The 15,740-nt window shown below is 40.4% G+C and overlaps 2 protein-coding genes across 2 annotated transcripts; both read left to right on the top strand.

Annotated features, from left to right (window-relative positions):
• Positions 1 to 2,027: 2,027 nt before the first annotated feature.
• On the top strand, positions 2,028 to 5,997 carry LOC131934167 (uncharacterized). The gene is made up of 4 exons (XM_059290481.1): positions 2,028 to 2,281; positions 3,379 to 3,461; positions 4,656 to 4,727; positions 5,843 to 5,997. Exons 1-4 carry the CDS (start codon positions 2,221 to 2,223, stop codon positions 5,972 to 5,974), a joined length of 348 nt encoding a protein of 115 aa, XP_059146464.1. The 5' UTR covers positions 2,028 to 2,220; the 3' UTR covers positions 5,975 to 5,997.
• Positions 5,998 to 7,271: 1,274 nt separating this feature from the next.
• LOC131934152 (low-density lipoprotein receptor-related protein 5-like) lies at positions 7,272 to 14,839 on the top strand. Its single transcript, XM_059290478.1, has 6 exons — positions 7,272 to 7,307; positions 10,002 to 10,442; positions 10,712 to 10,874; positions 12,806 to 12,933; positions 13,516 to 13,672; positions 14,525 to 14,839. The coding sequence occupies exons 2-6, from the start codon at positions 10,325 to 10,327 to the stop codon at positions 14,634 to 14,636; spliced, it is 678 nt and encodes a 225-aa protein (XP_059146461.1). The 5' UTR covers positions 7,272 to 7,307; positions 10,002 to 10,324; the 3' UTR covers positions 14,637 to 14,839.
• The last annotated feature ends 901 nt before the right edge of the window (positions 14,840 to 15,740 follow it).

The raw sequence follows: 15,740 nt of genomic DNA, 5'->3' as shown, positions 1-15,740 counted from the left end.
TGCAACAAATAAGTGATCTCAAGATCGTGCTTGTAAAAATATAAACGTGGTTCGAAAGTGTACGTCAAATAGAATGTTGGTTTAATGACGTATAAGCTATCAATTACTAAAGAGGACCCCATTTTGTGATCAAACTGGGTTAGGAAGTAAGAAAGGGGGGGGGGAGTAGTGGGGAAAGGGGGGTTAGTTGGGATGTGGGTAGTGGGGTAGGGCAGGGGGAATGGAGGGTTGGAAAGTGAGGGCAGTGGGTAATGGCTGAAAAATGGGTATTGTGAAAAGGGTGGGGCTGTGTGGAATGTTGGGGGCAGTGGGAAGGGGTAAAGGGGTGGGGGTCTGTGAAGTGGTGGGGGGTGGTGGGGGTTTTGGGGAAGGGTCGGAGAGGGGTGGGGGTTTTGGGGATGGTTGGAAAGGGGTGGGGGTTTTGGGGAAGGGGTGGAAAGGATTAGGGGTTTTGGTGATGGGTTGGAAAAGGAAAGGGGAGGGGGCTTGGGGGGTGAAAAGGAGAGGGGGTTTTGGGAAAGGGGGTGGCAGGGGGTGGGGGGTTTTGGGAAAGGGGGTGGCAGAGGGTGGGGGGTTTTGGGAAAGGGGGTGGCAGGGGGCGGAAGGGTTTTGGGAAAGGGGGTGGTGGGGGGGGGTTTGGGAAAGGGGCTGGCAGGGGTTGAGGGGGGTTTGGGAAAGGGGGTGGGTGGGGGGGTTTGGGAAAGGGGTGGCAGGGGGTGGGGGGTTTGGGAAAGGGGGGGGGGGGCAGGGGGTGGAGGGTTTTGGGAAAGGGGGTGGTGGGGGGTTTTGGAAAAGGGGGTGGCAGGGGGTGGGGGGTTTTGGAAAAGGGGGTGGCAGGGGGTGGGGGGTTTTGGAAAAGGGGTGGCAGGGGGTGGGGGGTTTTGGAAAAGGGGGGTGGCAGGGGTTGGGGGGTTTTGGAAAAGGGGGTGGCAGGGGGTGTGGGGGGGGGGGTTGGAAAAGGGGGTGGCAGGGGGTGGGGGGTTTTGGAAAAGGGGGTGGCAGGGGGTGGGGGGTTTTGGAAAAGGGGGTGGCAGGGGGTGGGGGGTTTTGGAAAAGGGGGTGGCAGGGGGTGGGGGGTTTTGGGAAAGGGGGTGGCAGGGGGTGGGGGGTTTTGGGAAAGGGGGTGGCAGGGATTGGGGGGGTTTTGGGAAAGGGGGTGGCAGGGGGTGGGGGGGTTTGGGAAAGGGGTTGGCAGGGGGTGGGGGGTTTTGGGAAAGGGGGTGGCAGGGGGTGGGGGGTTTTGGGAAAGGGGGTGGCAGGGGGTGGGGGGTTTTGGGAAAGGGGGTGGCAGGGGGTGGGGGGTTTTGAGAAAGGGGGTGGCAGGGGGTGGGGGGTTTTGGAAAGGGGGTGGCAGGGGGTGGGGGGTTTTGGGAAAGAGGTGGGGTGGTTGGGTAAGATGCTGAAGGGGGGATAGATACGTAGATAAAAAGTGACAGTTTCTAAACTATTTACACCGGCAGTGCTGTTTAGTTGACTGTCCTTGCCTGACCCTTATCATAATCTACCTTTCCTGGGATCACATAGAGAGTCTCCATATGGCTCAGAAGAATTGCTCTGTAAAGTATGTGTACACCACTTGTAAAATTCTCAACTGAAAATTTCACATTTTTAATGACCATTTTACTTTTACTTTCTTCCATTTTTTATTAAAATATTGAAACGGATTTCCCCACCATAACTATTACTAGTCACATGAAAACAGCGTGGGCTGTGATGATAGTTGCCAGCAGTGTTAAAAATGTGATGGTCGAGATCAGAGTTTCTTCCAGGCATCTCTTCCCCCCCCCCCCCCCCGAAAATATTCTAACCCCCCCCCCCCCCCGAACGAAATAAAATTTATATAATTTATATAGAAAATATATACTTTTAACAGTGTCCACCCCCGAGGAAAGTCTACCGCCCCACCCCCCCCCCCCCGAAAATTTCAAGTGCCTTCCCCCCCACCCCCGGAGAAAAAAGTCTGGAAGAAACACTGGTCGAGATGGTTTGTGTCTATGTTATATCGAGGGGAGGGATGGGTGAAAAAAAGATTTATTTAGATCTTTTTATCTTTTCTGCTACTCCTAGGTAAGCTATACAAGCGCTCTAAGAAAAAGAAAAAAAAAGTTACTATCTAGAACTTTCGGTGGCCTACTTGAACTAGTTCTATAGCCTGCTATCAATTCATCTGTTGTTTTAAAGTCTCGAGGAACTAGATCTGTCAGTACCGCTGTAGTCAAGATGGGATGTTCATATCTTGTTGTTGCTGTATTGCTGGTTCAGTGTATGTCGGCGTTGGATGGTAAGTGGTCATCATAAAATCTATGGTTACCTTGTATTTATGTTGGAGAATGTTGTCCAACTTTAAACCTATCTAAGTTAAACTTATATTGCCCCATGTTAAACCTACCTAAGTTAACCTTATGTTGTCTCATGTTAAACATACCTGAGTTAATCTTATTTTGCCACATGTGTGTGTTAAACCTATCTAAGTTAACCCGATGTTGCCCCATGTTAAACCTACCAAAGTTAACCTGCTGCATCACAACGTTAAACCTACCTAAGTTAACCTACTATTGCCCCATGTTAACCTACCAAAGTTAACCTGCTGCATCCCAACGTTAAACCTACCTAAGTTAACCCGATGTGCCCCATGTTAAACCTACCTAAGTTAACCTGATGTTGCCTCATGTTGAACATACCTAAGTTTACCTAATGTTGTCCCATGTTAAACCTACCAAAGTTTACCTAATGTTGTCCAATGTTAAACCTACCTAAGTTAACCTGATGTTGCCTCATTTTAAACCTACCTAAGTTAACCTACTGTTGCCCCATGTTAAACCTACCAAAGTTAACCTGCTGCATCCCAACGTTAAACCTACCTAAGTTAACCTACTGTATCCCAACGCTAAACCTACCTAAGTTAACCCTATGTGCCCCATGTTAAACCTACCAAAGTTAACCTGATGTTGCCCCATGTTAAACCTACCTAAGTTAACCTGATGTTGCACCATGTTAAACCCACCTAAGTTAACCCGATGTGCCCCATGTTAAACCTACCTAAGTTAACCTGATGTTGCCTCATGTTAAACCTACCTAAGTTAACCTACTGTATCCCAACGCTAAACCTACCTAAGTTAACCCTATGTGCCCCATGTTAAACCTACCAAAGTTAACCCGATGTTTCCCCATGTTAAACCTACCTAAGTTAACCTAGTGTTGCCCCACGTTAAACCTAACTAAGTAACCTGATGTTGCCCCATGTTAAACCTACCTAAGTAACCTGCTGCATCACAACGTTAAACCTACCTAAGTTAACCTTATGTTGCCCCATGTTAAACCTAAGTTAACCCGATGTTGCCTCATGTTAAACCTAAGTTAACCTGATGTTGCCCACAGAGACAACATTTACCTGCATGTACTGCCAGGGTGTTGATGACCCAGGCCTGTGCTACACACGGACCAAGTGCTCGACCAACCAGGTAAAGTTTCATGTGGCCAGATCAATTGTGGCATGATGTTCACACTGTTAGTAACGGCGGCATCATTAGAGCGGTCAAGTTGTAGCTAGATCTATATGACCAACTAAGTGAAATGGTCAAGCTGTAGCTAGATCTATATGACCAACTAGTTGAAGCGGTCAAGCTGTAGCTAGATCTATATGACCAACTAGTTGAAGCGGTCAAGCTGTAGCTAGATCTATATGACCAACTAGTTGAAGTGGTCAAGCTGTAGCTAGATCTATATGACCAACTAATGGAAGCGGTCAAGTGTAGCTAGATATATATGACCAACTAGTTGAAGTGGTCAAGCTGTAGCTAGATCTATATGACAAACTAGTTGAAGCGGTCAAGCTGTAGCTAGATCTGTAAAACAACTATTTGAAGCAGTCAAGCTGTAGCTAGATCTATATGACCAACTAATAGAAGCGGTCAAGCTGTAGCTAGATCTATATGACCAACTAGTTGAAGCGGTCAAGCTGTAGCTAGATCTGTAAAACAACTATTTGAAGCAGTCAAGCTGTAGCTAGATCTATATGACCAACTAATAGAAGCGGTCAAGCTGTAGCTAGATCTATATGACCAACTAGTTGAAGCGGTCAAGCTGTAGCTAGATCTATATGACCAACTAATGGAAGCGGTCAAGCTGTAGCTAGATCTATATGACCAACTAATTGTAGCGGTCAAGATGTAGCTAGATCTATATGACCAACTAGTTGAAGCGGTCAAGCTGTAGGTAGATCTATATGACCAACTAGTTGAAGCGGTCAAGCTGTAGCTAGATCTATATGACCAGCTAGTTGAAGCGGTCAAGCTGTAGCTAGATCTATATGACTAACGAGTTGAAGCGCTCAAGCTGTAGCTAGATCTATATGACCAACTAATTGAAGCGGTCAAGCTGTAGCTAGATCATACATAGTTTTACACCCCACCCCCACCACACATACAACCACACTTCACTCACACGCAAGAAGCTATTGTTAAATAGCCACATTACCTAGTGTGATTAAACATAACAACTTTTTATTTGGCAAGTCTTACAAGAAATTCGACCTGCCCGCTAATACAACCAGTAGAGAAGCCTTAATTTATAAGGACTGAGTACAGTCTTTAAAAACCACTTTATTATGTCACTGATCGTTTTTTGTCCAAAGATGTTTTCTTTTATCATTTCAGCTGTGTTATGCTGAGGTGAAAGTAACAGAGAGAAATAACAGTTTATATTTTCTGTCTTGTCAAGACGCTGTGGTAGGTTTTTATATTTGGTTTACAATTGATGCAGCGATTGAGGAAAGATTGTTGATTTAATAATGGACACCAGTGAGTTGACGAAAATCCTTCCGTAATGTTGTTGACATGGAATAAAAATGTGCTTTTTTAGATTTAGGACCGTAAAAATAATAAAAGATACAATTTTATTAAAAACTTAAAAGATTAAGCCTAAAATAAATTCAGAAATTTAATATTTTTAGAATCAATGCTATAAAAGTTGCAGATCCAGAGAACTTGAAAATAATTTGTTGAGTTTAAGGCTACATTTCTATTTATTTTCATCAATCCTAAGTTATAACCCAATGTTTCACTTTCGTAAGACAAACATTGATTGGCTGTACAGGAACTCCGTGATCGATTTCTGACAGCCCCATTTTATAGTTTTTTTTTTGTTTACAAAACTTTGCAGATCAAGTTTATAAAGAACAATGCAAATTTAAACCCCATGACCTAGTTTTTCTTTTTTTAGCTTACAATGTGTACAATAAAATTTATGGCGACCTATCGAATAGCAGGATGCCATTGTTTATGTCACCATTACACGTGAAAACCAAATTGTTTTTGCTTTTTTTTTTTTATTTTATTTAGTTACCGAAAATATTAAAAACATCAAATACATCCAATCTTTAGTTAAGTCCGAAAAAAAACCAGACAGGCAGGATTTTATAACCATTTTAATTGTAACTAAGCCGTGCACGATTTTTAAATTAATTTATGGACCTCTCAAATACATTTGAGACTTTTCTCGCTGGCGTCCAATTAAAAATAAAACATCAGTTATAGACAGCAGTCAACGAGGGAATAGACATAAGTTGTGGCTAGCAGTCAAATAGAAATTAGCGAGCAGATAGTGCACAGTGACGGTTCACTCGAGCCACAAAGAAAACGCCCAGCACGACACTTCTACTACTCACCAACATGCGTGACCTTGAAACTAGCCGGGATACAATTGGACTGAGAGCGTTAAAAACACACCAATTTTACCGGGCTAAAAAGTACTTCTTTACAGGTCAATGTACAATTTACCGGCTTACACTTAATGCTGACCAGGACAGAGACCTTTTGCTGGCACAACTCTACTTCCTCTACAGTTCTGTGACCAGCTGGCTGGGTCTGTGATCATAGGCAAGAGAGAAGATACCGGAGCCGTTACTGACGTCACGACCTGCAGGAAATGTTGCAGAACTGACGAGTGTAACAGGGAGATTTGTGGCACAAGTTAGTCGTGTAGTTATGGTTAGGTGGTAGTAAGCTTGGGGGGGGGAGGTAAGGTTAGGTGGGGTTCAAATTTGGTTAAACTGAGGTTTGGTGAGGTTAAGGTAACTTGAGGGTAGAGTATGGTTAACGAGGTTACCATTAAGTAAGTTTTAACTTGCACGGGAGTTAAGGATAGATGGGTTGAAGTTTTGGTTAATTAGGGCTAGTCAGTGTTAAGCATGGGTTAGAATACATAATAAATGTTTGGTGGGTTAAAGGTATGTATGGTTGGTCTGACATCTGTTATCAAACCCAAAATTATCTTAATGTTTTGTCTGAGATACCTTATCCAACTCTCCATGATTTGAATGTTTTCTCTGTAATCTGTTATCCAACTCTCCATGATTTGAATGTTTTCTCTGTGATCTGTTATCCAACTCTCCATGATTTGAATGTTTTCTCTGTGATCTGTTATCCAACTCTCCATGATTTGAATGTTTTGTATGTGATCTGTTATCAAACCCAAAATGGTCTTAATGTTTTGTCTGAGATACGTGATCCAACTCTCCATGATTTGAATGTTTGGTCTTAGATCTGTTATAGAATTCTCCTTGATTTGAATGTTTTGTAAGAGATACCTTATCCAACTCTCCATGATTTGAATGTTTTGTATGTGATCTGTTATCAAACCCAAAATGGTCTTAATGTTTTGTCTGAGATACGTTATCCAACTCTCCATGATTTGAATGTTTGGTCAATGATCTGATATCCAACCCTCTTGTAGAACCTGATGTCGTGGTCCCTGAAAGCGTCGACAAGAACAACACGTACGTCAGGCTAGCTGTGATGGGTCAGGTCGAGGTCTTTGTTAACGGCGTCTGGTCGACTCTCTGCGTCAACGGCTGGGATGATGACGCTGCCCAAGTTGCTTGTCACATGATGGGCTACAGTAGGTCAGTGAGGCAGTAGGTTACGGCCGGTCTTGCTTTCAGGCATCTGCCATCTCTCCCCCCCCCCCCCCCGAAGCAATACACCGCCCCCTTCCAAAGTTTCAAGAGCTCCCACCCCGGGAAAATGTCTGAAAGAAACCCTGTTTATAGTAGCTTAGTTTAGGCAGACAAATATGTGAAACAGATTCAATATTCACGTTGTGCTGACCAATCATTGAAAACGTTTCCAGAGAAGGTTCCAAGGCCGTGAACGTGAGCACTGCGGGGACGGGGCTGGGCGTGGCCAACCTGGACGGGCTGACCTGTCAGGGTGACGAGGACCATCTGCTGGACTGTGCACTGTCTGCTGGCGACTGGAGCCTGCACGCCTGCCCCACCCTGGAGAGTGCAGGTGTTGTGTGCAATCACAGTGAGTACTGTGGCATGTGCTGTGTGTATTCAGTGAGTACGGTGGCAGGTGCTGTGTTAATTCAGTGAGTTCTGTGGCAGGTGCTGTGTTTATTTAGTGAGTACTGTGGCAGGTGGTGTGTTTTTTTACTAAGTACTGTGGCAAGTGGTGTGTGTATTAAGTGAGTACTGTGGCATGTGTTGTGTGTATTCAGTGAGTACTGTGGCAGGTGTTGTGTGTATTCAGTGAGTACTGTGGCAGATGTTGTATGTATTCAGTGAGTACTGTGGCAGGTGTTGTTTGTATTCAGTGAGTACTGTGGCAGGTGATGTGTGTATTGAGTGAGTTCTGTGTCAGGTGCTGTGTGTATTGAGTGAGTACTGTGGCAGGTGGTGTGTGTATTCAGTGAGTACGGTGGCAGGTGCTGTGTTAATTCAGTGAGTTCTGTGGCAGGTGCTGTGTTTATTTAGTGAGTACTGTGGCAGGTGGTGTGTGTATTCACTAAGTACTGTGGCAAGTGGTGTGTGTATTAAGTGAGTACTGTGGCATGTGTTGTGTGTATTCAGTGAGTACTGTGGCAGGTGTTGTGTGTATTCAGTGAGTACTGTGGCAGATGTTGTATGTATTCAGTGAGTACTGTGGCAGGTGTTGTTTGTATTCAGTGAGTACTGTGGCAGGTGATGTGTGTATTGAGTGAGTTCTGTGTCAGGTGCTGTGTGTATTGAGTGAGTACTGTGGCAGGTGCTGTGTGTATTCAGTGAGTACTGTGGCAGGTGCTGTATGTATTCAGTGAGTGCTGTGGCAGGTGCTGTATGTATTCAGTGAGTATTCTCGCAGGTGTTGTGTGTATTCAGTGAGTACTGTGGCAGGTGCTGTGTGTATTCAGTGAGTACTGTGGCAGGTGCTATGTGTATTGAGTGAGTACTGTGGTAGGTACTGTGTGTGTATTCGGTGAGTACTGTGGCAGGTGCTGTGTGTATTCAGTGGGTACTGTTGCAGGTGCTATGTGTATTCAGTGAGTACTGTGGTAGGTACTGTGTGTGTATTCGGTGAGTACAAGTGGCTTGTATTCAAAGAGAGTGTTATGGCAGTGTTTCGACATTGAATAATGTAACGAGTTGACACAGTAAAAACCGATTAATGGATCTGCCAAAGTTAACAGATGATAGTTGGGTAAAAACGACCCTCCATGGACTGCGACCATCTATAGCTACCGACAGTATTAAATGAGGACAATAAACCCCCCCCCCCCCCCTGTTTCCAAATTCTGTCATCTTTAACCGATTTTTAATGTCATAGAAGCAGACATGTGTCTCTGTGTACTGTGTGACTTGAATTTGACTTGTTTTTTTACAAGCTTTTATTTAACTCACTTCCTCTGTCTGTCGTAAGTCGTCAGTCTAGACGGAAACGCAGGAGTGAAAATTCGGACAGTTCTACTTGACCGATACGATTCACAGTTGGCACGTGGGTCAAGACATGAAGACAATGCAATCTGAATCTAAATTTGACTTAATTGGATGCCTAATTAATTTTTTATGAATTAATTAAAGTTTGGACCGAATTAGTAGGCATGTCTAGCCAACCACACCACACGCGTCATCACCTTCAATAGCTGCGCCATCACGTAATGGCTGCGTTCAAAAACCATTGTGCGCCTACTGAACGTGATGTTTAGTAGGCGCGCAATGGTTTTTAGTCATGTAACTCTATTGTAAATAAAACATGTAAAGTACTGAAAAAAAATTCATAAAAAACGTTTTAATAACAAGCTTTTATGTAATGATGCACTAAAAAGTAGAAAATAAATTATAGACTACTATTTAAATAACTATAAAGAAAAGCGTGGGTGTCTTCCTTAACATTAGTAAAGGTATCCAATAGATACTAAAGTGACCCACGCTTTTCTTTATAGTTATTTAAATAGTAGTCTATAATTTATTTTCTACTTTTTAGTGCATCATTACATAAAAGCTTGTTATTAAAACGTTTTTTATGAATTTTTTTACAAGCTTTTATTTAACTCACTTCCTCGTCAGTCGACAGTCTGTCTGTCTAGACGGAAACGCAGGAGTGAAAATTCGGAAACTTCTACTTGACCGATACGATTCACAGTTGGCACGTGGGTCAAGACATGAAGACAATGCAATCTGAAACTAAATTTGACTTAATTGGATGCCTAATTGATTTTTTATGAATTAATTAAAATTTGGACCGAATTAGTAGGCATGTCTAGCCAACCACACCACACGCGTCATCAATAGCTGCGCCATCACGACCACGTAATGGCTGCGTTCAAAAACCATTGCGCGCCTACTGAACGTGATATTCAGTAGGCGCGCAATGATTTTTAGTCATGTAACTCTATTGTAGATAAAACATGTAAAGTACTGAAAAAAAAATTCATAAAAAACGTTTTAATAACAAGCTTTTATGTAATGATGCACTAAAAAGTAGAAAATAAATTATAGACTACTATTTAAATAACTATAAAGAAAAGCGTGGGTGTCTTCCTTAACATTAGTAAAGGTATCCAATAGATACTAAAGTGACCCACGCTTTTCTTTATAGTTATTTAAATAGTAGTCTATAATTTATTTTCTACTTTTTAGTGCATCATTACATAAAAGCTTGTTATTAAAACGTTTTTTATGAATTTTTTTTATCCAATTTCATCCTTGATGAGATTTTTTAATCCTGTGTTTTTTTCACCAGCCGGAATCTTGGATAACATTTTGTTGTTGGCAGACAGGACGTATAGAGGCGGTATAGTGCGCATGGACCTGGACACGTTTAGGTCAGTTGATAGACACAACTTGGTGAGGTGGTAGACACATTTAGGTGAGGTGATAAGGACACATTTAGGTGAGTTGAAAGACACCTTTCAGTGAGTTGATAGACACGTTAAGATACGTTGATAGAGACCTATGAGACACACTCCACTGACCCATTAAACCTTTGGATCGACCAGCTACACTTTGCTGTATTCGTCTCGCTTGGCTGACTCCATCAGACCTGTGGCCTTGACATTCGAGCCCATGTACCACCGGGTCTATAACCTTGTCTACGTCAACTCGTCTGATGGCGTGTACTCGGAGATCTGGTGCCAAGACGTCAGGACTACAGGACCCGTCTACCCAGTCATGAGGGTTCAAGGTCAGTCGCTTGTCCGCGTGAGTTCTCTCGCTAACTTTTGTTTTGTCCAGTCATCTTTAACTTTTCTATAAGCTCCCTGATGTTATGTTTAACTAGAGCATCTTTTGTCACTGTTTGTGTGATTTTGTTTTAACTTGTTTCATTCATACAAATTATTTTTTCAATATATAAAAAGAATTGGTTAAATGACTGGTGAAGTTTAACATCATTACTTACAGTTACGTTTATGAAGTTAAACACCACTAACACTTCGCCCTGTTCTGTGACAGCTCTTGTGAATGGTATCGCCGTTGACTCCTCGAGGAACATCCTGTTTATGACTGACGCCACCAACAGAAACATCACCAGAGCCTACACGACTGGCACCGACCTTGAACCTGTCGTCTCGCTGGATGACGAGCCTCACGCTGTGACCTTAGACCAGACCAACCAGTGAGTTGGTGGTTCTATCACAACGATCTTTGTGTTTGTGTTTGTGTTTGCGTTAGAGTTTAGGTATTAGTTGTGGTTAGGTTAAATTTAGAGTTAGAGTAAGGCTTAGGTGTAGGGTTATATTTTATTGTCTCAAACGGCAAAGCCGGGTATATACTGCTTAATAAACACACAAGTCATGGTCCTTTACAGATGTATTTTTTTTCACATAGGCCAGTGCAGGGCCTTGCCGAGACAGCTAGTATTTATAAAGAAAGATAAAAAGGAATCAAGTTAAAAATAAATTTATGTGCGTTTTCAGAGAAATTGGAAATAGGGTAAAGTACTGCTTCCGGTCACCGGAAATTATTCAAAATTTGACAGAAAAAAAAATCTTCTACATGTGAAATAGGCTTTTGACTAACCTAAAGTAGAATAAGTTCCTTTTCCGATTACCGGAAATCGCCGAAAAGTTGAAACAGGGCTTCAAATTTGATATAATACATATAATTAAGTTATTCCAATATATATATATATATATATATATATATATATATATATATATATATATATAACGCTGCTGGTAGTGTGTCAGTCCTCCCTTACTTCCGCCATAGCTATAGATTTTAAACCATTAAAATAAACATCGCACCAAGCAGTGCTTTTACATTGCATCGCATTGACTTATTATAAATAATAGAGTAGGGGTTGTTTACATAACGACATAAATTTATTTTATAGTTACGACAGTTTTTACACTTTCGAATAACGTGAAGAAATTATTAAATACACGCTAAAACATATTAGACGGATCAATGTCAAATATAATTTTCGTTTAGATTCCTAGAAAAAGTGGATACATTTTCATAACAGTAGGGTCGAAAAAACTAATTAATTAAAATCTTTTAATAGCTATGCCAAGGGGAGGTAATTTTAAAATAAATTCAACTCACGCTAATTGAAAAAACGGTGAATGCAAAATCTCCAAGAGGGAATTATTGTTGGAATAATATAATTATCAAAATGTGAATGTAAATTCTGCAGACGTGTAAGAGGACATTATTGTTGGAGTTTTATAATTAGCATTGATTGATAAAAGGCTATCTTTTATTTATTTTTATTTTATTCACTGAACGTAGGCCTACTGTTTACTAATTATAATTTTTAATCAACTATTCCGTAACATCATGCACGCGTCATCATGTTCAATACGTGCGCAATGGTTTTAGTTATGAAACTTTATTGCGAATTTTTATAATTTTAAGTACTTAAAAATGCATGAATTGATAAAGTGCATGATGGTAGGTAAAACACGGATATTTTAAATACTGCCTTTCATTTATTTTTATACACTGAACATAATGTTTACTAATTATAATTCTATCTTTCGGTTTGCGAGGGGTTTTATAGCCATTCACTGAATAGGGTGCGGTTTCGCGACACGGGCTAGACTGTGAGCACTATGCGTTTATGTTTTTATGTGTGTTTTTATTTGCATTTGCTTTTTGTTTTGTGTTTATGTTTATGTGTTGGGTTTGTGTTTTCGTTTGTGTTTGCATTGTTTTTGTTTTCTTTTGTGTTTGTGTAGTATAAATCTTTTCTTTTGTGTTTATTTTTCTTTTTTGTTTGTGTTGTGTTTCTGTTTTCTTTTGTGTTTGTGTATTCTTTTCTGTTTGTGTTGTGTTTATGTTTTCTTTGTGTTGTGTTCGTGTTGTGTTCGTGTTGTGTTTAGTTTTGTTCTGTTCCCATGTAGGTACATTTAAAAAAGATTTACCATGGCGAAGCACGGATATGCACATGTAACTGGCAGAGTTTGTGTAGACTCCTGTACAGCAAGACTACAAAGAGACTAAACCGTCTAGTACAGCAAGATTCTACAATCTATAACCTGAGACTAAACCGTCTAGTAGAGCAACACTACAATCTTTAATCTGAAACTAAACCATCCTCAGGACGGTCTACTGGTCGACCGTTGGGGCAGGCGCCAGCATAGAGAGCACTGATTATGAAGGCAACAACAGGCAGGTTCTTGCTTCGACCATGCTGCTTCAACCCGTGGCCTTGGCCTTTGATCAGAAAAGTTGGTATCTGTATCTTAGTAATATATAAGTACCTTGCTACGTTTAGATTAGGGGTCTCCAAACTTTTCAGTCCGAGGGCCACATTAACTATCAAATTCCAGTTCGGGGGCCAGTTTCTTCCAGGCATGTCTTTGATTTTTCTGGGCAAAGTTCCTCAGCCATTATCAACAAACGTTTTTTCCGTGAACAAAAGATATCCGCGGGCCGGATGAGAGGACAGAGCCGTAGTTTGGAGACCCCTGTTTTAAAACATAAAGGAGATGAGTTTTTATAATAAAGTGTCATTTAGATAGAAAAAATAAATTATTTCATGTGTCAATATTTTAGCGATACCATTTTTAAAAGGTTTTATCAACTTTTTAATAATTTCACTATAGATTAATCTTACACTGACTTCTGCAATAATTACATGGTTATATTAATACTGGTACATTACATTCTCTGACAATATCGTGTTTGAATATTGTTGTAGCCCTAACTTAGTTTTATATTTATTGTTCTAACAAAACAAACTAATTTCTATAGCCTCACCATAGTTGTATAGGAATCATGTCTTAAGCTAATTGTCCTGTTTTTGGCAGCTAGACAACTTTACTTCTGTGATGCTGGCACCCATAGAATCGAGGTGATGGACAGTGACGGCAACAACCGGAAGTTGCTGTTTGCTGACGATAGCGTCCAGTTTCTTGGCTTTGCTCTGACGTCATCACATATTTTTTTCAGCGATCAACACAGCGGGTGTGTAGTGTGTAAATTTTAATTAGTTACACAATAGTGGCAACACAGAGAGTGTGTAGTGTGTAATTGTTTATTAGTTACACAATAGTGACAACACAGAGAGCGTGTAGTGTGTAATTGTTTATTAGTTACACAATAGTGACAACACAGAGAGCGTGTAGTGTGTAATTGTTTATTAGTTACACAATAGTGACAACACAGAGAGCGTGTAGTGTGTAATTGTTTATTAGTTACACAATAGTGACAACACAGAGAGCGTGTAGTGTGTAATTGTTTATTAGTTACACAATAGTGACAACACAGAGAGCGTATAGTGTGTAATTGTTTATTAGTTACACAATAGTGACAACACAGAGAGCGTGTAGTGCGTAAATTTTTACTAGTTACACAATAGTGGCATCACAGAGAGTGTGTAGTGCGTAAATTTTTATTAGTTACACAATAGTGACAACACAGAGAGTGTGTAGTGTTTAAATTTTCATTAGTTATACAATATTGGCAACACAGCGAATATGTAGTGTCGAAATGTACATATGATATTTTTTACTGAGAAATGTATGTTATAGACCTACTACCGTTTACTGACAGACAAGTACTGCATATCTCTATTAAATTGTATTATACATAGTTTCAAATCGGATTTCTTTCTGACATCTGTCTACTTCGTCTTTGATGGGGTGAGGGGGGGGGGAAGACGGACGGACACTGGTTAAAGTTTATATTATTTATGTAATATAGACCACATTTTTTTTCTATTTCGTCGGGAATAATCATCCCCCAGCCCCGGGAGAGATTCGACTGAAAGAAACTTTGGCTACAGATACCTGTAATATTGTTTTTTGTTTTGTTCAGGGGCGTCCATCGTTTGGAGCTTGACGGGTCCAACTTGAGTCAGGTGGGGCCAAAGACGTTAGAGGTGGACGGGATGGTGGCCTACCAGTCATCGTCTGCTTCAAGTGTTTGATACAGTCATCGTCTGCTTCAAGTGTTTGATACAGTCATCGTCTACTTCAAATGTTTGATACAGTCATCGTCTGCTTCAAGTGTTTGATACAGTCATCGTCTGCTTCAAGTGTTTGATACAGTCATCGTCTACTTCAAGTGTTTGATACAGTCATCGTCTGCTTCAAGTATTTGATACTGTTATCGTCTGCTTCAAGTGTTTGATACGTTTGTCGTCTGTTTAACAGTCCTTGTACCATAGAAGCTAATTTATTTTTAAAGTAAATTGCAAAAATTATTATTTTATTAAAAAAATTGTAAAAACATAATTTTCTTGCATTTCTTACAATCAATTTAATGAAATAGAAATTAAAGACTTTTACGGGGACTAAAAAAGACGTCACTTGAAACGTATAAGAACTTATCCAAATAAAAGGCAATTTATACCGAAACAAAAGCTTTAAGGCCGAAAAAAAAATCAGTCAAAAAGAAAAACGTATAACAATATATAATAAAAAAAAACACAAAAAATAATTGAGTTTCTTTTTAAAAATATTCTATTCCTTAAATAACTGATTTGCATCTTTGCTTTTTTATCTTCACAGATCGTCTAATTAGAGAATACAATGAATTTATAGAGATTCGAGAGCTAAGGATAAACTAGACTTGGGACATAAGACATTTTTTCACATGTCCGTAGATACTAAATCTAGCTTTCTAGATCTAGAATCTAGGCCAATACTTAGTTTCTTTACTATTCTATGTATAATATAAAGCAATAAATGTTCACCAAATTGGATATACCTAGCTGGCTGAGAAGATAATGCAATAGATACCATGTGGGTGGTACGGGTACGAATAACATGATTTTTTTCCCGTCACAGAAAATGCACGGTGGGAAATCACAACACACGCGATTGGGTCTAATTCGTTATACTAGTTTGACGTTAGTTTTAATACTTTTCTCATGTATTATTCATATGAGGATCGAGCTCAGAAAATGTTATAGAAAGAAATCAATGTATTTAAAAATACAGAAATATTTAAGCTGAGGTGTGACTAGTTTTTGGATGTGAATGATGAAGTTTCGTGATTGGTGGGACATGGTGCAGGTGAAGTAGAGTTC

Source organism: Physella acuta, unplaced genomic scaffold (assembly GCF_028476545.2).
Source record: "Physella acuta isolate Inbredline_101_S28 unplaced genomic scaffold, ASM2847654v3 ptg000108l, whole genome shotgun sequence".
Lineage (NCBI taxonomy): Eukaryota > Metazoa > Mollusca > Gastropoda > Physidae > Physella > Physella acuta.
Note: the sequence above shows the minus strand (reverse complement) of the source record. Positions and strands in the feature narration are given on the sequence as shown.

Coding starts and splice junctions, on each gene's coding strand:
- LOC131934167 (XM_059290481.1), top strand. CDS start 2,221: ATGGGATGTTCATATCTTGTTGTTGCTGTATTGCTGGTTCAGTGTATG. Junction 3,462..4,655: donor CCAAGTGCTCGACCAACCAG/GTAAAGTTTCAT, acceptor TTATCATTTCAG/CTGTGTTATGCTGAGGTGAA. Junction 4,728..5,842: donor TGTCTTGTCAAGACGCTGTG/GTAGGTTTTTAT, acceptor CTTCCTCTACAG/TTCTGTGACCAGCTGGCTGG.
- LOC131934152 (XM_059290478.1), top strand. CDS start 10,325: ATGTACCACCGGGTCTATAACCTTGTCTACGTCAACTCGTCTGATGGC. Junction 10,875..12,805: donor ACCTTAGACCAGACCAACCA/GTGAGTTGGTGG, acceptor AACCATCCTCAG/GACGGTCTACTGGTCGACCG. Junction 13,673..14,524: donor TTCAGCGATCAACACAGCGG/GTGTGTAGTGTG, acceptor TGTTTTGTTCAG/GGGCGTCCATCGTTTGGAGC.